Source organism: Solanum dulcamara, chromosome 6 (assembly GCF_947179165.1).
Source record: "Solanum dulcamara chromosome 6, daSolDulc1.2, whole genome shotgun sequence".
Classification (NCBI taxonomy): domain Eukaryota; kingdom Viridiplantae; phylum Streptophyta; class Magnoliopsida; order Solanales; family Solanaceae; genus Solanum; species Solanum dulcamara.
The window spans coordinates 71,414,298-71,437,968 of NC_077242.1; the positions used below are offsets into that span (position 1 = coordinate 71,414,298).

At 36.5% G+C, this 23,671-nt stretch overlaps 1 protein-coding gene across 1 annotated transcript; it reads right to left on the reverse strand.

The window, feature by feature from the left end:
* Positions 1 to 230: 230 nt before the first annotated feature.
* LOC129891388 (nuclear pore complex protein NUP155) lies at positions 231 to 22,566 on the reverse strand. Its single transcript, XM_055966734.1, has 13 exons — positions 22,229 to 22,566; positions 19,023 to 19,192; positions 17,945 to 18,071; positions 13,306 to 13,568; positions 11,436 to 13,083; positions 11,147 to 11,359; positions 10,736 to 10,983; positions 10,230 to 10,641; positions 9,818 to 10,023; positions 3,160 to 3,493; positions 1,707 to 1,925; positions 1,248 to 1,576; positions 231 to 605 (listed from the first exon to the last, which is right to left on the reverse strand). Exons 1-13 carry the CDS (start codon positions 22,385 to 22,387, stop codon positions 488 to 490), a joined length of 4,446 nt encoding a protein of 1,481 aa, XP_055822709.1. The 5' UTR covers positions 22,388 to 22,566; the 3' UTR covers positions 231 to 487.
* Between the last annotated feature and the right edge of the window lie 1,105 nt (positions 22,567 to 23,671).

A 23,671-nucleotide genomic window follows, 5' to 3' on the forward strand; every position in this document is an offset into this window, starting at 1 on the left:
TGGACAAGTTTCAACTCTTCTTTCGGTATCTATGTTGCAGGAACAGTGAATAGGGACAACATGTTTACTTGGAACATGATGTTTTGTGGCATTGTTTATGTCTCATTTGATTGTTATAAACAAAAATATGCAGAAAATTAATTTAATAATTTTGTGTACCAAAAAAAAAAGTAATATATTTGTTAAGCAATTCAACCAAAGAATGTAAATACAGTATAAATGTAAAAAAAAAAGACAAACACCGGTAGTTTTTCTTCGTGTGATACTTCTATCGACCTTTAAATCGATAAAATACCATTTTCCAATTCTAGAGCAACTCCGTCATTGCTGTATTATCACACGCTACAGGAAGTAGTATCAGGGCAATGCTAAAATCAGAACTAATAAAATACAGTTCTAGAGAAAAAATTTATATTGTTCAAATCGGTATGCAGTGAGGGAGAAAGACAAGGCAGGATATTGTACAACCATATGACGATCACAAAAATCAAAATCGTTCAAAAGGGAACGGACTTAACAATGATTCTTCAAGTTCACGAAAACCTCGATAGACAGCTTCAGTCTGATTTTGTGGAAGAGGTAATCTTCGCACTTCTGTCATATATCTGCTTAAACAGGAAGAAAAAAAAACATGAACGGGTTTAGATATGCACAAATGAACATATGTAACCATGAAATGAGATGAGTACACAAATCCTAAGAGACACGTAAGGTGTTACTCGAATTCATGTGAAATATAGACGCCCTAATACACTTATTCTGTAACCAACAAGGTCGTTACCAACCTTTTTCTTCTTCACGCATTTCCAGCTCTCTTCTCTAGTAAACCCCCCTCCCAACACCCACAACATGGCAAGAACAAACAACAAAAAAAGACAAAGGAAGAAAAAACCACTAAAATTACACACTTGAACAAAAAGAACAAGGAAAAAGAACAAGGAAAAAGAACAAACAAAAGAGATTCTCAGTTCCATCATAGCACATACGGTAGGCGCATGTGAATCATAGATTAAGTTAAAAGTAATGATCTAACAACTCCTCTCTCCTAGGCCACCCAGAAAACAGAGAAAAAAGGCACTGTTAACTGGTAAACTGTTAAGCATTTAATAAATTCTAAGCTATAGCAAACCAGCCAGATTGGTAGAACCATAACATGCAGAAGATAACGAAAGAGTAGAAAAGCCTATCTAGGATACAGCTGAAATGAGTAAAAGACATATATTAGTAACCTCCGATGGGAAACTAACCGATTCGCTGCACTTGTTATTTTATCACGAACACCTTGATTAACAACTGCAGTCTGTCCTAATGATAAAGTTCCACCAAGAATCAGAGAGGCTCCAGTAACACTTGTACCCATTCCCAGTGCGAAGACAGAAAGTGCCCATTCACGAAGTAAAGCCAGCACGGAACGCAGGAGACGCAATCTAAGATTTGGAGATGGCAACACTGCCCCACTGGATAACAGCTGGTCATAAGTATTTAATACAGGCTCTACTGCACCCTTGCATGCAGCTAAAAGAGCCCTAGGGATATCTTCATCTCCAACAGATTCAGCACCAGAAACCACTTGCTCCTTCACAGTAATAAAGATTCAATCAAGTTTAAATTCCAAAATGAAGCATTGAAGTAGTTGAAAGAACATGCAAAGGAACTAACAGAATGAAAATAGGCAGGAGCAGCTCAAAAGGGGAAACAGCCCATACCAGTGCAGCCTTCTCAAGGTGAAGACAGAGAGTATCAAATGGTAAAACAGCTCCATCACCGGGATACACATGGGAACCAACCCTCTTCAGTACTGCACAAGCTTCAGCAATCCCACCCCTCTTAAGAGCTTGATCAATGAGCCTAGCCCAAGTCTCTCGCAGTATGCTGCTATCAGCATCACCAGAGTAGCTAGCAAAGTACAACATCTCCAGACATATCTGTAAGTCAGAAACAAGAATAAAGATACTTGGTTTGGTTGCCTGAAATTGGAAAACTTAAAATGACGACAAAATTGATCAATCTCTTAATGTTTGAGAAATGGAAGTAATTCAAAAGTACCAATTTTCGTTAGCTGGGGACTTTATCTTTCTGTTTGATTCTTTTGGGAGGCTACTCAACTATATTCAAATTATAGAGTATTTTTTGCACATTAAGCAATATGCCCTAGCCGATCACTACCAATGGTGTATGAAAGATCATGTTAAAATCCCACATCGGTGTAGGATGGGGGTGTTTGCCTCCTTATATGGTCGGGTGCAACCCTCACCTCATGAAGTAGCTTTAGTGTTGAGTTAGGCTCAAGATCCACTTATTTACGTGGTATCAGAATCAGACCCATCCTAATTATTGGGTTACCCAATGTTGGGTCCCATTCTTATATTGTCCACGTTCCAGATGTCCAGTGCTAAGCATGCTAGGGGGTGTTAGAGCCCCACATCGATGTGAAATGGGATTATTTGCCTCCTCATGTAGTCGTCATCACTCATCAATACTCATGGATGTCCAGTGCAAAGCATGCTAGGGGGTGTTAAGAGTTCCACATCGATGTGGAATGGGATTATTTGCCTCCTTATATAGTCGTCAGCAATACTCATCTCATGAGCTAGTCTTTGGGTTAAGTTAGGTGCAGTATCCATTTCTTTACAAATAGGATGTAAAAAAAAGAATGGCATTGAGCCATTGACAAATCTTTGGCATGATCTTTGGGAAGCATCCACAAGCTGAAATGTCACCCATTTACAAACTGTGATGTTTACATATGAGCTTTGAGTTGTCCTCTGGCACTGCTGCACAGAAACCCCATGTAGTTCCTCTTCTTTTTTTTTGAAATCGAAGAAGTCCATATAGTTGCATAGTGACTCTTATAAACAGGAAATTTGGTATTGAAAAGTTACATATAACAGCAGTCGGCCTATTCTATTGTTCTTATTAGTTTATAATCCAGAAGTCACCTCTATGGTCTCACTTGTTATACAATTCATGAATAAAATCACTTTTTGAAATACACTGATGAAGAATAGACCTCTTCAAGATCTAGAGTTATCTACAAGAGCATTCATGAAAAAAAATAAAAAGAGTACAGCCTATTCTAAGAGTTTCTTTAAGAAAACAAAAAAGATCATCCATACAGTAAAGCATAACAAATAAAAAAATAAGTTGATTATTTCATACCTCCCATATCTCAAATGGAACAGCATAGTCATTATACAACTGTGTAATGCTCTTCAATTCCATCGATAACTCCTTGGCTTTTTCTCGAAGAATGTTACTCATATTAGGTGATGTTTCACCAGAACCAGATTCAGATGTGCTTGTAGATGTCTCTAACCTGGAATACATAGCCTCCAGTTCATCTTTAATTTTTATTTGAAACTGAAGAACAGCAAGCTTTCCTTCGAGCAAATCAAGCAGCCCATTGTCAAGAGCACCCCGGGCAGAACCACTCATACCATCTGTGTCATGGGCACTCTTTGCTTGCAAAACAGCATTACTCAAGTATTGCCGCCTGTCATTACCCAAATTAGACAGCAAACTCTGGTCTCATGACAAATTTCTATTAAATACAAAAAAGTATTTCTTCCATTCAAATATGTATCAACATTCTTTCCATCTTCAATACATCCCAAAAGTGGTACCATTCCACTAACAAGATGATTTCATAAACTTAAAGTCTTTCACAACAACAACCATGCCCCAATCCCAAACACGTAGGGATCGGCTATATGAATCCTTGCTAACCATGTTGCTCTGTTTAGCTCATTTCAATAGCTTTCCCAAATTTCAAGAATTTAATTACATTTTACTAACATATTTAGACTTTGTATTTAAACTCTACCGTGATGTTTTATTTATCAAACAAACTTTTCAACTACTATATATTTTCTTCCAATACTATCAAGAAAAATGTAGTGCAGAATCAAATAGAGTGATACAAGATGGGACAGAAGAAAACAAAATGAGGTCTGTTCTGAGTAACATAAACAGCTAAACAATGAGAAATTAAGAATCCCTCCTTAGAGGAACAGCAGGTCTGGCTTTCTGAGCCAGACCAAAGAGAATAGGCAATTACTTTCTCTCTTTCTATATCTCTATGTTTGAAAGAATCAGTAGTGCTCCCACCCTCAATAAATCTAAAAGTACTTTATCACAAAGTGATAACAGCACCTAAGTTTATGAGAAAGCTTTTAACTTAATGAGCATTTGTTTCATCTTTCCTCTAAAATTTCGTATTTGCAACAACAGGAAACTGCCATGCTAAAAAAAAAAAAGAAATTCTTAGGGCCCTCATTAAATGTTAATATGAATGTGAATATTACTGTTAGAATAGGAATAGGTATATACAATCCTACTTAGAGTAGGAATATTAATATAAATATAAATAGTAAATAGAATCCTACATGGTAAAGAATTGTATTGTAGTGTCTATAAATAGGGTTTCTATGTAATAATGTAGATACACAATTCTATAATATTCTTCTCAAATATTTCTCACACATGGTATCAGAGCGAAGTTAAAAATGGGTGTTCATCTTGGTGGGTTCAGTTTTAGCCGCAACTTTTTTGACAGTAATGAAGATTTTTGTTGGAGAAATTTTTCAGAGAGGTTCTCTGTGTCGAAACATAGATTTGATGGAGGAGATTTTGAAAATAGAGATGCAACCTGTTGAAGATTATGTGGAAAAGGTTGAGCAAATTTATTTTGATAGAAATTCGAGCCAAGGGAGAGAATTGTTGGGTGTTTGCCCTTACTTTCCTAGTATAATTGGATTTTTCTTTTTCTAAAAAAAAAACACAAAGTCTTCAGATTTGGCTAATCCTTTTTCTGATAGGAAAAGGTTTATGATTCTATAAATAAAGGTTCATTCCTTCTAACTTGGTAGCATTTACAATGTAGTCCTAGGGGCTTTGAGAGTTTTGTGTAGGAAGAGAATTTGTGAGACACGAGTGTTACGTTAATACTTGTGTGAACCTCTTTGTAGTCCGGGTGAATTGTATAAGGTTATTTTTCTTGATATTTTTTACTCTCATATTTATAGTGGATTGCTCATCTCCTCTTGTGGATGTAGGTCGGTTGACCGAACCATGTTAAATATTTGTCTCTTTTGGTAGATTTCTCATTTATCTTCTTACTCATGGTCTTTCGAGGTTTGCTTTACTAGCTTCCGCATGACACCTGATTATTTATAGTCTTGACAAGTGGTATTAGAGCCTCTACGATCTTGGTAGAGAATCAAAGAGCTTCCGCTGCCGACTATTACCCATATATGTCCTGTCTGGCTAATGATTATGTTAGTAAAAGTTGGGGTCACCGTATATCTTTCTAGTGACTATTTTCTCATATCTAATTTGTGTAGCACCGTATAGCTTTCTGGTGACTACTTTTTCATATTTAATTTGCCTAGTACCATGCATTTTTTTGTACTACTTTATCATATCTGATTTGTGTAGCACCGTGCATCATTTCGGTGACTACTTTTTCATATATTATTTCTGTAGCACCATGCCATCTTTTTTCTTTCCAGTGACTACTTTCTCATATCCGATTTGTGTAGCATCGTGCCATCTTTTTGGTGACTACTTTTTCATATCTAATTTGCATAGCACCGTGCCATCTTTTCGGTGACTACTTTTTTATTTGTGTAGGGTTGTGCCATCATTCCGACCCTACCCTTATCATTCTCTTTCTCAGTAGGATCATATCATCATTTCGACCCTACCCATATAATTTATTTCTCAGATTATGACCGCTTTCAGCCATCAAATCTAACAATCCAACGCATGAGCATGTTCCGGTCAATTTTACGATGACTTTCTTCTTTAAGATCTACTCATCTCTTGATTTCGAGACGTTCCATAAGTTTTATACCAAATTTCGAGTACTTTCTAGCGACCATTGCATTGTTTCTGAGAGATTTGAGTTTTTCTGCAGTGTTTTCTTTCTGTCTCAGATTTACTTTTGCCCAAAAAAAAGAAGGTATACTCAGATATTTGGCCTGGATTACGGTGATATTTTCCCTCCCGTGGCTAATATAGCATATTTTCGTCTTTTTCTATCTATAGTTGTCGTTCTCCATTGGCATTTTAATCAATTGGATATTAAGAATGTTTTTCTCCACGGTGATCTCTAGGAAGAAGTCTATATGGAGCAACCACCTGATTTTGTAGCTCAGGGGGAGCTTGGTAGCCTTGTATATCGATTGTGTAAATCACTTTATAGTCTGAAACAGTCTTCTCAAACTTGGTTTGGAAAGTTCAACACTGCATTTTAGAAATTTATCACTCTTGTGTCTAATCGACATTATTCCCGAAATTCAGTATTTCATAAGAAGACCAAGTACATTGAGATTGACTGGCATTATGCATCAAATACAATATTTCATGAGAAGACAAAGCACATTGAGATTGACTGTGAATTTTGTGAAGTCAAGTGATCAATTTGCAAATATCTCACCAAGCCCCTCATCAGTCCCCGTATTAATTATATTTGTAACAAGCTAGGGACATATGAATTGTATGCACTAGCTTGAGGGGAAGTGTTCTAATAGGAATAAGTATATAAAATCTTACTTAGAGTAGGAATAAAAATAGAAATAGGAATAGGAATAGGAATAGGAATAGAAATAGTAAATAGTATCCTACTTGATAAAGGATTGTATTGTAGTGTCTATGTTAGAATAGAAATAGGTGTACACAATCCTACTTAGAATAAGAATAGAAATAGGAATAGATTATAATATCTTACTTAGAATAGGAATAGAAATATGAATAGTTTATAGTATTCTACTTAGAAAAGAATTGTTTTATAGTGTCTATAAATAGAGTCTTTGTGTAATATTATTCTTACACAATTCACTAATATTTTTCTTCAATATTTCTCACATGGTATCAGAGCCTCTACGATCTTGGTAAAGAATTAAAGAGCTTCTGCGGGCGGCTATTACTCATATATGCCGCCCGTCTGGCCAATGATTATGTTAGCAAAAGTCTGGGTCACCGTATATCTATTCGGTGACTATTTTTTCATATCTAATTTGCGTAGCACCTTGCATCTTTTTAGTGACTACTTTTTCATATTTAATTTGCGTAGTACCGTACATTTTTTTGGACTACTCTCTCATATCTATTTGTTTAGCATCGTGCATCATTCCGTGACTATTTTCTCATATTCGATTTGTGTAGCGTTGTGCCATCTTTCAGGTGACTACTTTTTCATATCTGATTTGCGTAGCACTATGCCATCTTTTCGGTGACTACTTTCTTATTTGTGTAGGGTCGTGCCATTATTCTGAACCTACCCATATAATTTCTGTTTTCCAGTAGGGTCGTATCATCAGTCCGACCCTACTCATATCATTTTCTTTCTCAGTAAGGTCATGTCATCATTCTGACCCTACCCATATAGTTTTATTTCTTAGATTGTGACCATTTTTAGTCATCAAATCTAATAATCTAGGGCATGAGCATGTTCCAGCCAGTTTTACGGTGACTTTCTTGTTTAAGATCTACTCATCTCTTGATTTCGAGACGTTCCATACATTTTATACCAGACTTTGAGCATTTTTCAGCGGCCATTGCATTGTTTCTGAGAGATCTGAGTTTTCCTGCAGTGTTTTTTTTGTTTCAAATTTACTTTCGCAAAAAAAGGCATACTCATATATTTGGACTAGATTACAGTGATATTTTCTTTCTCGTGGCTAAAATAGCATATGTCCGCCTTTTTCTATCTATAGTTGTCGTTCTCCATTGGCCTTTTAATCAGTTGGATATTAAGAATGTTTTTCTCCACGGTGATCTCTAGAAAGAAGTCTATATGGAGCAACCACTTGATTTTGTTGCTCAGGGGGAGTCTGGTAGCCTTTGTATGTCGATTGTGTAAGTCATTCTATGGTCTGAAACAGTCTTCTCAAGTCAATCTATGGTCTGAAACATTTTTCTCAAGCATGGTTTGGAAAGTTCCACATTGCAATTCAGGAATTTATCACTCTGTGTTTTATCGACATATCGCATCAAATTCAGTGTTTCATTAGAGGACTAAGCACATTGAGATTGATTGTCACTTTGTCAGAGAAAAGATACTCTCAGGAGATATTGTTACAAAGTTTGTGAAGTCAAGTGATCAACTTGTAGATATCTTCACCAAGCCCCTCACCGGTCCTCGTATTAATTATATTTGTAACAAGCTAGGTACATATGATTTGTATGCACCAACTTGAGGGGGAGTGTTAGAATAGGAATAGGTGTACACAATCTTACTTAGAATAGGAATAGAAATAGGAATAGATTATAGTATCCTACTTAGAATAGGAATAGAAATATGAATAGTTTATAGTATTCTACTTGAAAAAGGATTATTTTATAGTGTCTATAAATAGCGTCTTTGTGTAATATTGTTCTTACACAATTCAATAACATTTTTCTCCAATATTTCTCACAATCTATAAATAGGGTCTCTGTGTAATAATGTAAATATACAATTCTATAATATTCTTCTCCAATATTTCTCACAATCACGTTCAGAATTCAGACCGCAAAATTGCAAGTCCTTGGACTTACAACACAGGTTATAAAGGTGCAGTAGTACAAAAATTATTTTGGAACACCAACTTAAACATCTCAAACTCCTTGCCCAGTCAAATGGCAACAAATAATTATGGATAGACGGAGCACTTTACCAGTTTCAAAAAAAATATGGATGGATGGAGCACTAAATAAGGCAAGAACTGCTTCACATGTAAGAACTAGTAGATTGTGATACATATGCATACTGAAACTACCTTTATTGCAAATTTAGTGAAAGAAAAAAAGTACTCATACATAGTTTGCAATACAAATTCATCAACTCTAGTTTAAAGGTATATCTCCCTCAATTTTTTATGATAAAGGTATTATCATACAACTCTAGTTAATGAAATGCAAGTCTTCTGTTGATACTAAACAATTTCCCATGGCTATCTGATGCAGCTAACAGAACAATATGGAAGCTTCACAGCAAGGGCATGTTCACTGTGAAGTCATGCTACTGGAACAGAAATGTTACTCATACACAGTCCACAACATGGCCTTGGAAGCTAACGTGGAAAACCAAGATTCCTCTAAAAATCTCTTGTTTTGTATGGTTAGTGTGTAGGAAAGCTTGCCTAACTCATTAAGTAATACAGAGAAAAGGTAGACAGATTTTCTCAAGGTGTTTTATGTGTACCATTGGATGCAGAAGTAAATAGTCATCTGTTTCTTCAATGCAAAACAGCTGCAAATCTGTGGAACATGTTCTTCTGTTTGCTTAGAGTGCACATGGTGACTCAAAACACTACCAGAGGAATGCTTAACAGTTGGAAAGGGATTGGAGGAAGAGAATCAGAGGAGGACTAGTGAGAAATGATACCTGCATGTATTTGGTGGACGTCATGGAAGGAAAGAAATGTGAGATGTTTTGAGGACAAATCCAACAACATGTAAGCGACTTTCCTCATTATCCTTAGATGATGAGTACTTTGTGAATACACAGTTACCTTTTCTCAAAAAAATGAATTGCAGCGCTATGTCGAGACATAAATGAAACATTCAAGCAAGATTGTGAATCAATAACATTAGTCTTCTATTTCAGTTTTAACACATCTAGATACAAAGTGCAATCCGCAGTCTGCACACCCATCCCTGTGGTGGGGTGATGGGGTGGTGGGGTGGGGGGTGGGGGGTGGGGGGGAGCATAAGAGTGTAATCTTAAGAATAAGTTTCTTTCTTTTGTGCCTTCGCAGAATTAACTCACACAAATTATGCTCAATCCTGAAAAATAGGCGTAAATATTAATTAGATCAGTTGGAATAAGAACCTTTGCTCTAAAGTAGGAGCATCCCCTGCATCAGTGGAGCGCCTTTCTGCCAGCCTCACCAAAACATGGGCTGCAAGAACGTGCTGCCGCTTCAAAACATAATAACGAGCCAAAAGCTCAAAATATTTTGCTTGGTGAGATGGCACAGATACTCTAGCATGAGCTAATGGTGAAGTTGGAGATGCCACTGCAGAGGCAGCACGAACCTGTGAAACCAAGTGAAGAAAATGAAGAAAATGAAGAAAATGAAAGAACTCATGGCTCAGGAAATTGGTCACCTATAAATGTCAATAATTAATGCAAGAAAAACTGGATGCTTATAATGTGATGAAGAACTAGTTAAGCATCAATGACGAGTATCACACACGAGAAACATAAGCAGCATAAAAATAGAAAACCACAATAGACAAACCTCATTTATAGGTTCACGACCAAAATTTTGCAGAAAAGGTACCAAATCGGGGCCACCATATTCCAGTAGTTCATCTTCCAGGCCCAAATCAATTAAGGTTTGATACAGCTTCAGATGAAAAACTCTGTCTGAAGATTGCACACCAAGTTGGACAATCTGGCGTATAAACTTTTTCTGAGAAGTTTGATCAAGAGTAGATTGAGCAATAGGTCTGATAGGAGATCCAAATTCCCTCTTTGAAGCTTCACCTTTTAAAGAATGCAAAGCACTGAAAATAATCTCATAGCACTGCTCCCGTTGAGCAAGTGCAAGATCTCGAACTCCAGCATCTATTTGCTCATTAAAAGCGTCACCAGCAGGGTCAAGGGCTTGTGCCTTTTGCAGAGGTAATAGGACCACAGCTTCATAAAACCTGCAATATTATAGCACGCTAAGCATGAGACACCACTAATCTAGGTAATGACTGAATCTAAGATGAAGGAGAAGATGGATCTAAATGAACCAACCTCAGATCTTCAAAACGTTTACATACAGTCCGCAGATCTGCAGACTCTGGAACTTTGCTTAGATAATTGAATGCCTCTCTCGCAAGGTTTTCTCTCTCTTCTGCATCTAATGTAGCAGCAGCTCTATCAAGAGATTCAACTGCTAAGTAGAACTTGTAATCAGATTCTTTATAATAACTTGGACAACCCTCTCGTAGTCTACCACTTATGTCGTCAACAGTTCCCCTGCCATCTGAACCAGTGTAATGCTGGAGAAGCAGAAAAAGCGTACTTGAGATGCCTTTAGTGCAAGCAATAAACATACTAATATGGAAATACAATTGTTCCCTTAGTAAGCAAGAAACAAGTCCTTTATACCAAAGTGGAAATCACCCGCATTCGAAAAGAATTTTATTGTGCATGTTAAAGTACCTCCATGAGGGCAGATACAAGTCTCGTAGCAAGTCTATCTCCCTCTTCCGAACAAACCAGTTGATGGAATGTCAACTGAACTATGGCCTGTTTGATATTAGCTTCAAAATTCTGAATCAAGCGTGTCATGTGATGTTGTGTAAGAAGTTGCAGCAAAAATAGGGCTTCGCCACATCTAAGGAGCAATTGCCTGATACACTCCATTGCTCTAACCTGTAAAACAGTCCGGTTGGCTTTGCAAGTGAGTATGCCTTGGAATAAAAGAGAACCAATTCTTTGAAACATTTACCTCCATGGCAGCAAATTCTGCAGAACTATAAGGAAGTCGTTGCCTTTTGTTTGAAGGTCCACCTTCATTGGACTCAACATTGCGAGCATAAGATCCAAATAGATTTCTTACCATACTTCTGTCACCAGCCCCCATATCCGAGCCAGTTCCAATCAAAATTGAGCCAGTCAAGTCACCTAGGCCAGCAACACAACCATAAAGTCCCCTTCTCTGATTCCTCCTAGATCTCAGGAACTTCTCCAAAGAACGTATCTTGTCTTGCAGGATTTGCATTGTCTCACCAGGAAGTCGGCAGACAATTACTACATTGTCAAATGCGTCTGATGAAGCTATGCTTCCTTTCGTGATGAAAACAGGAAGCTCCCACAAAGGTAGAAGTAACCTTGATGAGCATAAGCAGAGACCTTCATGAGCACCGGAGAAAACAGGCTCAGCTTCCTGCACAACCTGGCCCATGCTAAATCCTCCAGCTGGAGCTCGAGTATTTGAAAATGCACCACTACCTTCTAGCTGTGGTACTCCAACAAGTCTTGGATCCTCATATGCTTCAGCTGCCCTCTCAGCAGCAACATTACTTACTAAGGTCTCAGTATAGATTATCCTCGCAGCAAGCATTAAACACATGGAAGCAGACTCTCCAGATCCAAAACGACTGAAGAAATCCTCTAATAGTGACCTGGGCGAATTGGATTCCAATAGTCGCCTGAGTACATCAACTGGTCTGTTAAAAACTACTTCCATCATACCCATAGTGCTGAATATGACAATTCTCCTTCTTGGTAATATATGTTGGGTTGAAAGATCACCTCTAGCCCAAAGTTTACCCGAAGTTCTTCCACAGGATTCCCCTGAGTTATCATAGCCGAACTCCAGCTGTAAATAAAGTGACTGCACCGCAGCTGATGTATCTGGTAGGGGTAGAACATCTGCCACGAAGAGCATCCTTCCTTCAATGGGCAGGGATGACACCAATTCACGGAGTGGGCGGGAACTCCTAGCAACTGCTCCCAAGATACTTGAAGAAGATTGAGAACTTGAATCCCGATTTACAATAATAAGAGAAGAAACAGTTGATGGAGATGAATCAGAAAGGACAAGAGTCCCAGCAGAATAATAGGCTGATTCTATTTTCAGTGACAGATCTTCACTCTGTGATCTACTAGCAAGAGATACAGCTCCAAAAGGAAGCCCAGTACCTGCCCCTAGAGGAGGAGCTGGCCTAGTCGTTACAACTTTTAAGCAGTTTGGCTTCTGATTGTTAAGACCACCGAAACTTCCAGCAGTACTATTGTTTCCTCCAGAAGAAGAAGTGGAAAGATACATCCTTCTGCCATCTGATAGAACAGCAACAAGGTGTAGCCACTTAGATTCTAAGACAGATAACGGTGAGATGGAAACAATGGTTGTTTTGGCTGATCTAGGACCCCTTGAACCAGCTGGTTGCCTACCACCATAAGAATCCCTCTGATTTATCAAATTTCTCTCTTCTGCTACCTTTTTAAGGGGTCCATCCCCATTTTCTCCAAGAGAAAACATTAGAATTTTCATCTCTTCGGTACGTGCATATAAGATGTGTCTCTCATTATCAATGACCATTTCAACAATGGGGTCTACGGCTCCAAACTTGAAAACATTTGGCACCACCCACCTGCAGGAAATAAAACAGCTATTATTCTTACACCTCACTCCACACTCAGGCCTCACTTCATAATTCTAACAAGGCGGACAAAGTTGAGAACCTAGATGCTTTTAAGACTCTGGAAAACCATTGATGACTATGCAAATTGCAAGACCAAAAAGAAAGGGAAGTAAAATATCGTTTCATGTAGACTACTGAAACAACCCCCACTACCAAAGAAAAAGGGAATACCTTGATATGACACTTCCGAGACCTGCAGTTAGACAGAGCTTGCGGCATCGCTTCTGCCACCCCGAACCAGTTGAGTACTGCAATTCATAAATGTGTCCATCACGGCCAGCAAGGAAAATGTGACCTCTGTCTGTGGAACTGATACATGTCATGGTCACTCCATCAGACGGAATTGTATAATCTGGTAAAGGCTGAAGTGACACCTCAGCATATGGATCAGTTCCGTCACTGCTTGCAGAACAACATACACCTACAAGGATCAACTAAGTGCAATAGAGCTAGAGGTAAATGAGAGGACCAAAGGTAGAACAAATTTATATTGTTATGAGATGAGAGAGGAAACATGGACTAAAAATCAACATCTAGTTCACAGGTAATAAAGCAAACTAATGCATATATCACAAATCCATTCGTATTCCGATACTGCTTTTGATAAAGTAATAATTTTATTGATGTGGAGAAACTCTCTTATACAAAAGGTATACAGAAACCCGGGGAACCTACACAAAAATACGGTTCTTTACAAACGTAAAAAAGAACTTCTATACTAATAGGGATCTTATGGGTGCAGAAAAAATTAACTATAAACTGGAGGCTATTGTTTAGACGTACAGGGTCATTCTCCACCAGATACTGATGACTTGAATAATATCTCCACTGTTCCGTGTAAGAGATCCAATATCTCCAGATTTATAGGCAATATGGCACGGTAAGCCCACAGATATGATTGAAGACAAAAACAACAAACAAAATAAACTTTGAAACTCTTACATCCTTAAATTACTAAACTACCGTTGTATACAGACTTGGCTCATTTTGCAATGACCAATTTAGTGCGCAAATTGCATCGTTTGAGGTTTCATATGGATCTCAGTATGGTTCATGGGTCAAGTAGCTTACACTCGCAAAACAAAGCTACAATTAAAGATTAGCTCAATAGGCCTTGGATAAGGTCTTCTTGGAACAAAATAGAGACACCTCAATGCAGTCAAGAGTTCTTTCCCAACAAGGAAAATCCATGACTTAGAGATATGGTGTATCTTAGATGGTGTAATGTAATCTTGGAAGAGTGTTGAGTTTGAATAGAAACCTGTGTATGGGTAGGAATTTGGCAATGGATAAGGGATATAGTGCATAATCATGCTATCGTTATTGAGGTACTTGTTTATCATGCAACTACATTTCAAAAGTATGTTTATGACCCACCTAAGTCATTTAGACTGAGACAGTTCAAATTCACGAAAATCGGACATTTGAGGAAGTTATGTGTGTCAATGATGGGTTTCTAAGACTATGTTGATAGCTGTTAGATAGCCTTTTTTTGCCTTCCTGTAGGCGGGAGCAGATAATTTCTTTCTTTCCAATGCTTGCATCTTCTTGATGTTTTTTGTTAATGATATCCATCTTATTTTGTTTAAAAACATGATGGGTTTCTGAGATTATGGGCAAAAGTTGAAGAGGAATCTTCAGTTGAAGTGTTTTAGCAGAACTATCGGTGTATAGGTCACACGAAAATACTAGTGGTATGTACGACGAGCTTATAAAATTGTTCGATAGTTCTGGTATAATTCAAAGCACATTGGAGATGGGGGGAGAATGTAACGATTCAACCCCTCTTTTCGATTTAAAGCATTTCGGTTCATGTTTTGAGGCTTCTCATAGGTCTATATGATGTTTTGGGACTTGTTAGTATGGTTTGGACTAGGACCCAAGGGGCTCAGGTGAGTTTTGGCATCGTTGGAGCAAAGTTGAAAAGAAATTTAACAACTAAAACAGGACCAAGTGCGGCCAACATTGTGGTGGGATTTTTCATTTGTAACTTGGCCAATTCTTACTCGAGTGCGGCCAGCACTGGGCAAGTGCACCAAGCACCGCAAATTAGAGTTTTGTATAAACAATTGTGTTTCGTGATTTATTTCATTCTTCATCATTTTGGGACTTGGGGAGCTCGAATTTGAGCGCTTTAAAGCTGGGGTTTCAAGTACAAGCTGAGGATAAGTGATTCTACCATAAACTTGAGTTTAAATCATGGATTTGTCTCTAGAATTAACAAACATGGAATTAGATGGGTAAAATTGGGGATATGAGACAAACCCTAAAAGCACAAATTGAGGATTTAGGCATGCAAATGGACTTGAAATGAGAATGCATAGATTTTGAAATCCTCAGCTAATTATGAATTTATTTCCAGTTTGACTGAGTTGACTAAGGGGTAATTTTTTGGTTGACTTTAGCCTTGACCGAGACTTTAATTATGGAATTAAGTCCAATACCTTGTTAGAAATCATTAATTAATCTTTTGCATAGATTGGAGTCTTTTAATAGACTTGAAACGTGGGAAGACTATATTTGAAGGTTAAAGCTTCACTTGGATTGAGGTAAGTTAAGACTTTGACCTCAATAAGGGTATTTTTCCAAATTGATATTGTTTTACATATACAATGTATATGAGGGTACCATATCTTTTTTATTGATAAAGTAAGGTATTTCATTCACAAAAGGGCATCAAGATGATGCATAGTTACAACGTACAATGAAAGAAAAATTGACAAAAGAAACTGGGATAAAGAAAAAGGAAGTTCTTTTACAGTTAATCAATCAAATAGACTAAGACAAGGGAATCAGTGAACTCCAAAAATTGGTCGGTACTAGATACATTAGCCACTTTAGACCAGCAAAAAAGTAAGACTAGGCATCTGACTTTGAGAGAGTGATTTGGAGCTGAGGTTCCATCAAAACACCTCTTATTCCTCTCATTCCAAATACTTCAAAAGATAGCAGCAGGGATCATTAGCCAGATCCTTTTGATGGTTTCATCAACTCTCCACATGCTCCAGTTCATATGTGCCTCTTTTATGGTCTGTGGCATCACCCTTTTCAGCCCAAAAATGCAGAAGAACATGTTCCAAAGATCAGTATCCATCTTGCAGTGCAAAAACAGATGATTCGCAGTTTCCAACATGTCCAAACATAGGTAGCATCTGTTCACTAACTGGAGACCTTTCCTTTTGAGGTTGTCTTGTGTCAAGCTAGCTTCATGGAGGGCAATCCAGTTAAAGCAAATAATCTTAGGAAGCAACTTTGTCTTCCAAATCAATTTCCAGGGCCTATTGTCAACTACTTGGTTTTGTGTACCAATCTTCCTGTAGCATTCTTTCACCGCAAAAGTGTCCTTCCTTCCCCAACACATAGTATCAGCCATGGTCACATCAACATTATATCTTTCGACATCTGCTAGCAATTCCATCAGTTGGCCCATCTCCCAATCTTGACTGCCCTTCTGAATAGGATATCCCAATTGTTTCCATATCTATTATGAGCTATGGTGGAATTCTTATTCGCAGCACTCTGATACATATAAAGGAGCTTCTCCATAGGGGTAGTATATGAGGTGACGGATATATATGTAGATACCGAGGCTATACCTATGGGATCTCTATGTGTTGTATCTTAGTTGTTACATCTCATGACTAAGTTACGCATTCTCACATGCTAGGATGATGTTAAAGGCATCTTATTTGAGCTAGTTTAACGTTATGGACGTTCATGTGGTGTCAACGGTTATGGAGCTATGGCTCAGGTTATTGCGTGTGGATATGGATCTGTCCGTCGTGAGTCATGGAATAATTCAAGCATATCAGGCAGCATGCCCGAAGGTTGATAGAAATGACGAGTTTCTGGTTTGTTATGGCACGGGGAGTGCTGATTTGAGTAAAGTTTCAGTCTTTATCATGCATTTTGACTTACACTCTTGTTGATGCATTTTTCATATAAGTATTGAGTTGTGCATATCATTATATATGTCGTTTTGATGCATTCGATACATGCATTGAACATGAATAGTTGAGAAAGTGTGCATTCTATCATATACTTTGGTTGTGCATATTTAAATTTGTTGTTTCTGAGCTTTATTATTATTATTGTTAGATATAATAACTGCACGAATTTGAAAGTGATTATCTTCTGTATTAACTCTCGCCTTCTATCTTGTTGCGGCCGGTAAATGATACTAAGTACTTGTTGGTGTACTCATACTATACTTTTGCACCGTCTGCAAATATAGATTCAAGCTTCAGCAGAGTCCACGAGTGAGTGTTGAAGATCTATAAGCGTCGATGAGAATCAACTATTTTCGCGTTTTATTTCACTTAGTGTTATCTCATTTATATTATTCCGTTAAGACTTTATTACAATATGTTGTCTTTGTATTGTGTTTATTTGTATGATTGGTTCTCTTGACGGATCGGGTTAGGTATCATCATGGCTTTGGTAAATTGGGAGTTCTATCGGCATTCCTTATGAACTGCCAGCTAGTTCATGGTAGCTTAGGGTTTTTTATTTCTGTTTTATATTCCACACAGTTGTATTTCCTATTTCTAGTAGTTCATGACTTGTGACACCAACTACTGGGGGTTAAATTGACTATTACCGCGTTGTATTTGACTTGGTATTGCCTCATTTATATTATTTTGTTAGACTTTATCACAATATGTTGTTTTTGTATCATGTTTATTTGAATGAATTGGTTCGCCTGACGGGTTGGGTTAGGTGTCATCACAATTTAGGTAAATTGAATCATGACAAATGTCAATCACAGAACTTGGATAAATAAAGTTTAACATTCAGGAAGATATACTACCTCAACAGGAGTTGCCAAGATCAGAAGATACTGGATGGCCTCCACGAAAATTCCAGGTCTGACTTTTGCTAGGCCAACAACGCATATAGCTTGTTCATCTCCACTATATTCAGGACAGTTGCCATCCCTAAACAAAACATGATACCATCAGCAGAATAAGAATCCACAAAACAAAATATAATGAGATAACAAACCATAAAAAACCTAAAACTTTAGTTTTTATTTTATAAATTTTTTATAGGCAAAGTAAGGATTGTCTTGGTGAAAACAGCATCATAAAAGGAATGTTGTTAGGAAGTACATCCTAGAAAAGGACATTAATAACTAAATAAAAATAAAAGAAGATCGCACACATCATGGACCATATGAACAATAAACTTCAATGTCTTTAACTTTATTACCACAAAAAAATCACATTCTGAAATTACCCTGTGCGCACCCAAAGGGTAGCGGCTGCGGGTTTCCCTTGTCATCAAAAAAAAATCACATTCTGAAATTCTCAATACATAGCTCGTTCCACCCATAACTAAACTTCCTGAACAAATCTAAAAGATCTCACTTGATACAAACAGAACCTTGACTGTGAATGACTTAAAAGGCCCATGCTTTTCCGAACTTGAAAGATAAATTATAAAAATGGTCTAAGGATTCGACAACAAATAATTTGGGGTTTGGAGGCTAGCACATAAAAGTAGTTGATACCACAAAGGATATTCAGGTAAAAGAAGATCTAACAATGCTCAAAGATTAATGCCTAACAATTAAACTTGAAAGACAAGGTCAAAACTCATAAACAATGGAACTCAAAAATGTTTATTATATACACATTCACCAACTAAGAAATATGGATTTAAAACCCCGGGAAATGCAAATATTTTTTTTATTATTCTCAGCATAGTTTGGTAGATGGTTGTGGTCGAGTTACTCACAAGCTTTGTGCACATTTTTTGCACACCTTGGTGTGATACTAATGAATATAGTTAAAACATGCCTGGACTATTGCTGATAGGATATTGAAATACCCGAGCTGGTATATTAATGATATACGAATGACTTGTCAAATTTTGTTTATTCTCACCACTTATCAAACCGCCAAAGAAACAATGTGTTGTCTACTGATGCCCAAGCTCTGCGAATTTCAGGAAATATTCCACATAATGCAGTTCCTTCTCCACTGGATGCATTATATCTCTCAATCAATACAGAAGGCAACTCCCAAGAGTCCACGACTTCCACTAAAGGAGGCCACTACAGCGGTAACATGAATGAACAGATTTAGAGCCTTTCCAAAGCAAGATAGAATAAAAGATGTTTGATGTGGTTAAGAATTGCAATATGAAATCATAACAGGATTGCACATGTTAATGTCTATGAATATAATTTAAAGCTGTTATATGAAAATAGTAACATAGGAAACACGATCCGTATAATTGATGAGTGTGATTTAGGACGTTAAATAATTGAAGACCCGCCAATCTTAAAACATGCTACAATCACTTCTTTGGTCAGCTGTCTGAGATTAGATTAACGCCTTTGTTAAAGAACATGACTTTTTTTAAATGAAGTAAGAGAGATAACATTATCAAAACCATCAAGAAGACGCACAGATCACAAAAAATGGAAATATCAGCTCAAAAAGAGACAAAAAGCTATCAAAGAACTAAGGAGCTGAAAAAATCCATGGAGTCGAGACTGATTACAGGGGTGAGATTGGGCCAACTAAAAATGTTAAAAGAATATGACATTTGGAACATGCACTATTGGAACTACCAATTACTAAATTACTCCATTAACACTCTTGCTTTATAAATATCTTTACTGTTTTCTTATACAGACTTGAGAATATATCCTCCCACCTTGGTTAAACATATATGTTTTTTTCTATTTTCTTCTTTTATAAGCCTCTGTAAAATAATATGTTCCAAGGACAACCTACTTTTTTACTTCAAACAGCTTCTTCTACCACTTTTACTCCGTAGAGTGTGATCGGCGAGAGTTACTCCATGCTGCCTGTGAACGTTATTCATAACTGATTTTAAATTTCTTCAACAGAGCACTTTCAGCTGATTCACGAGAACAAATGACATCCTTAATAAAATATTACACGCTAAGAGGCAACACTACAATATGAAAACTCATTAAAAATAAATTTCATACTTCTATTATTAATATAAGAAATCCATATTAAATATATAAAGGACACAAAGGACATGTATGAAGGAGCAATCACTAGCATGAAAACAGCAGTAGGTGATACAGAAAAATTCCTCCTAATAGTGGGTTTACACCAGGTATCGGCATTGGGCCCCTACTTTTTTACCCCAACAATGGACAAGCTAACCAACACAATATAAGATGAGGTGTCATGTCGTATGCTAATTGCTTATGGTATTGTGTTAATTGACAAAACTAGCAATTGTGTCAACTGTCAACCGAAAGCTTGAACTATGGAGAAGCACTTTAGAGTGTATGGGTTTTAGGATAAGTAGAATTAAGACTGCATACATGCATTGAAGCTTTAGTCAGCATGAGAAGAGAGAAGTGGATGTGAGATTAGACGGGATTGCAGTGCCAAAATGCAAACAATATAGATATGTTGGCTTGGTGTTTCAAGAGCATGGAATGATAGATGAAGATGTAACATTGTTACTCCTAGGATTAAAATCAGATGGTGCAAATGGAGAACCGTTGCTAAGTTGTTATGTAATAGAAGACAAAAGTGAAAGACAAGTTCTATAGGTCAGCTAAATGACCAGCATCGTGTTATGGTAGTAGCTGCTAAAATCCAACACATCTGCAAGATTAGTATTGTAGAGATGTGAATGTTAAGATGGATGTGCAGTCATACAAGATTGGATAAGAGTAAAAATGATCACATTCATCAGAATGTGCAAGTAGCACACATTGAGGATAAAATGCGAGAAAATCGATTCAGATGGTTTGGACATGTCTTGCATTGAGATCTAAAGTTGCACCGGTAGTGAAGTTGTGCTAAGTGAATGTGTTAAAAAAGAGGACAGGGTATAATTTAAAATCACACGGAAAGAAGTTATCTCAAAAAATTTACAAATCTTAGGTTTCAATGCAGACTAAGCTAAAAATAAGACACAATGGAAGAAAAAGGTTCATATAGGTGATACTTAATAAATGAGAATAAGGTTTAGACTTGTTAAGAGAACTTCTAAGATTATTATAAAACTTAATTTTTCACTTTTATATTGTTTAGTATAATGATGATATGAAATAAGCTTAAATGAAGATTGATGATTTTTATAACCTACCCCGACTTATTTGGGACTTAGGCATAGTAGTTGTTGTTCTATTAGTAATATAAATATACATAAGAATACACGAAACTATGCCTAATTACGGAAATTTGTCACAATAAACTTCACTTCGACTGACATTACCACTTCCAAAAGTAAACTTCACTTCGACTGGGTATCAAGTAAGTAAATAAACAATCCAAATTTAGTGTTCAACCAGTCTGGAATGAGAGAAAAAAAGGGTTCACAAACCAAAATAGACCAGGTTGATCTTTTTTGGAAAAAAGACCGGGTCTTTTCACGGGAGAAACACAACAACTTTTTACCACAATGCAGCAACAGTCCTTTGGCTGGAAAACTCTTTACAATCGAAGACTGAAGATCTTAGGGAGTCTCAACTTCCAATTCTAAGGGGCTCCATCGGGAATAACAAGAAGCGTACTGTTGGGGATGCTCGCGCGACATCAAAGAAATCAAGTTATGTTGACAGACAAACAACGAAACTTTTTCCAATCTTTAGAACTTTATAAATTGACAAACAATACGGATCATACATCATAAATTGACAAACAATATCATTAAGGATAGACTCTTGAGAAAATAACATAGAATTTAAGGATAGCCATTATAAGTGTTTTTCATATCTATAGCATTTGGATGGAAAAAAAAAAATGGTTGCAAAATCTTTTTCCAATCTTCATAACTTTGTCTGTTTTGGTTGTTGTTTTTGGAAAAGAAGAGAACTTTTTTGTCCAAGCTTTGTTATAAAAATTCAACTCCTCCTAAAAATTGAAAAACTACAATAACAACAACAAAAGGCTTCGCTAATAAACTAAGTCCGCCAAAAATTCGAAAAAAACTCTTTTGCGAAAATGTTCCCCCACCTCTCCAACCAAAACCCAATTTAGCTTTCCACACAAATTCTGGAATCTTCGAAGATAATGATGCCAACACATTTAACAATCAATGAAACCTATAATCCCAAAATTGAATGAGTTGTATGAAACTGGTGGGTTACCTCACGTGGTTGAGCAGTATAGGGATGACTGGCATATCTAGAAGCTTCCAATGCATCTTCAAGATCGATTTGAGAAGCTACATCACGGCCAATGCGGTCACTAACTACAAGTCCCGCATTAGTAACATCACGCATTACAATCTCGTTGTCCCCAGACATATTCGCTCCAAAATTCAAGATTCCCCTAGGGCTTGAACTGAGCTTAGCTGTTGTAGTATTTATCCAAGCCCTAGATGGAACTATTAGTAAATTCTACAACAGTGAGCAACTGGAAATTTGAACTGGAGAGTAGGAAGGGAGTAGGGTTTTAGTGTTTGAGGTTTATTTAATTGGAAAAGAAGACACACGTTCGGTTCACCTCAATATTATTAACATTTGAATATTAAATAATTAAGATTATTTATTTTTTTAATATTTGAACTATAAAAAAAATTATTTTTTTGAAAAATAAAAAAAATATTAAATTAATTTAATATTATAATAATAAAAGATTCTAAAATTTTAATATAGTAACTGATGATGATTATAAATAATAATGGTTATTGTGTTTATGGTTTTGGGATGATGTTAATTGGTGATATTGTGATTATTAATGGTGATGGCTTATAATTAGTAGTGTATTGAGTCAATCCAATTTAGGTATTCACAGAAATCAATCAACCCAATCTAGATATTCATAATATACATCATAACATCACATATTTATCTCATCTCAATCTGCACCTCAACACACATATATATAGTATCATTATAGCATTTCACACTCAAAGATCATCAAGTCATAATTATGCACTTGAAAACTCATTCGGAACTTCTCGAACACAACCAAATATGGTACTAGCTTGAAAATGACATTTCAGACTCAATAAAATTATCAAAACATTGGGTCATTTCGTTATCGTATGAGAGAATTATGACTTTTTTAATGTAAAATTTAAGTTTTGGTTTCTGATGCAAAACACTGTTGTTCAAGTATTTAAATTTTCGATTATGTTCATTTGATATTTTAATCATATTGGGAGTTTTAGATCTCGAAATGGAGTGATTCTTGCAGTTTTCTTCTCGATTTAATATGGGGTTAGTATACGATACTCAATTCGACATTCTCTCATGATTTCTTCATCTGGTTTTCTTTTCATGTCCGTAAATTTCTTTGGGAGAATTGGAATTTTATTGATTTTGACTCTGGTTTTTGTGTAAAGGGTATATTTAGGATCCTTACATTACGAGTAAACTGATTTTGGCATAAACTTGTTGATTCATCGATTATTTTCATCATATTAATTGCATATAATTTGAAGTTTTTTCGATAAAGTTAAAATTTGATAATGAATTTCAAGTTTTATTTTAACTCCATTTTCGATTAAATTTCATATTTGAACTTTTCTAAAAAATTATAAGATATTTTTCAAGAAATATTTCAAATTTGATTTGGCGTTCCAG

Bases quoted from the DNA above. Each gene is read 5' to 3' on its own strand.
- LOC129891388 (XM_055966734.1), bottom strand. From the start codon at position 22,387: ATGTCTGGGGACAACGAGATTGTAATGCGTGATGTTACTAATGCGGGA. The intron at 10,024-10,229 runs GTTTGTCTATTG...TTGGTTTCACAG, and splicing joins GTCGTGAACCTATAAATGAG to GTTCGTGCTGCCTCTGCAGT. The intron at 1,926-3,159 runs GTATGAAATAAT...TCTGACTTACAG, and splicing joins TTCCATTTGAGATATGGGAG to ATATGTCTGGAGATGTTGTA.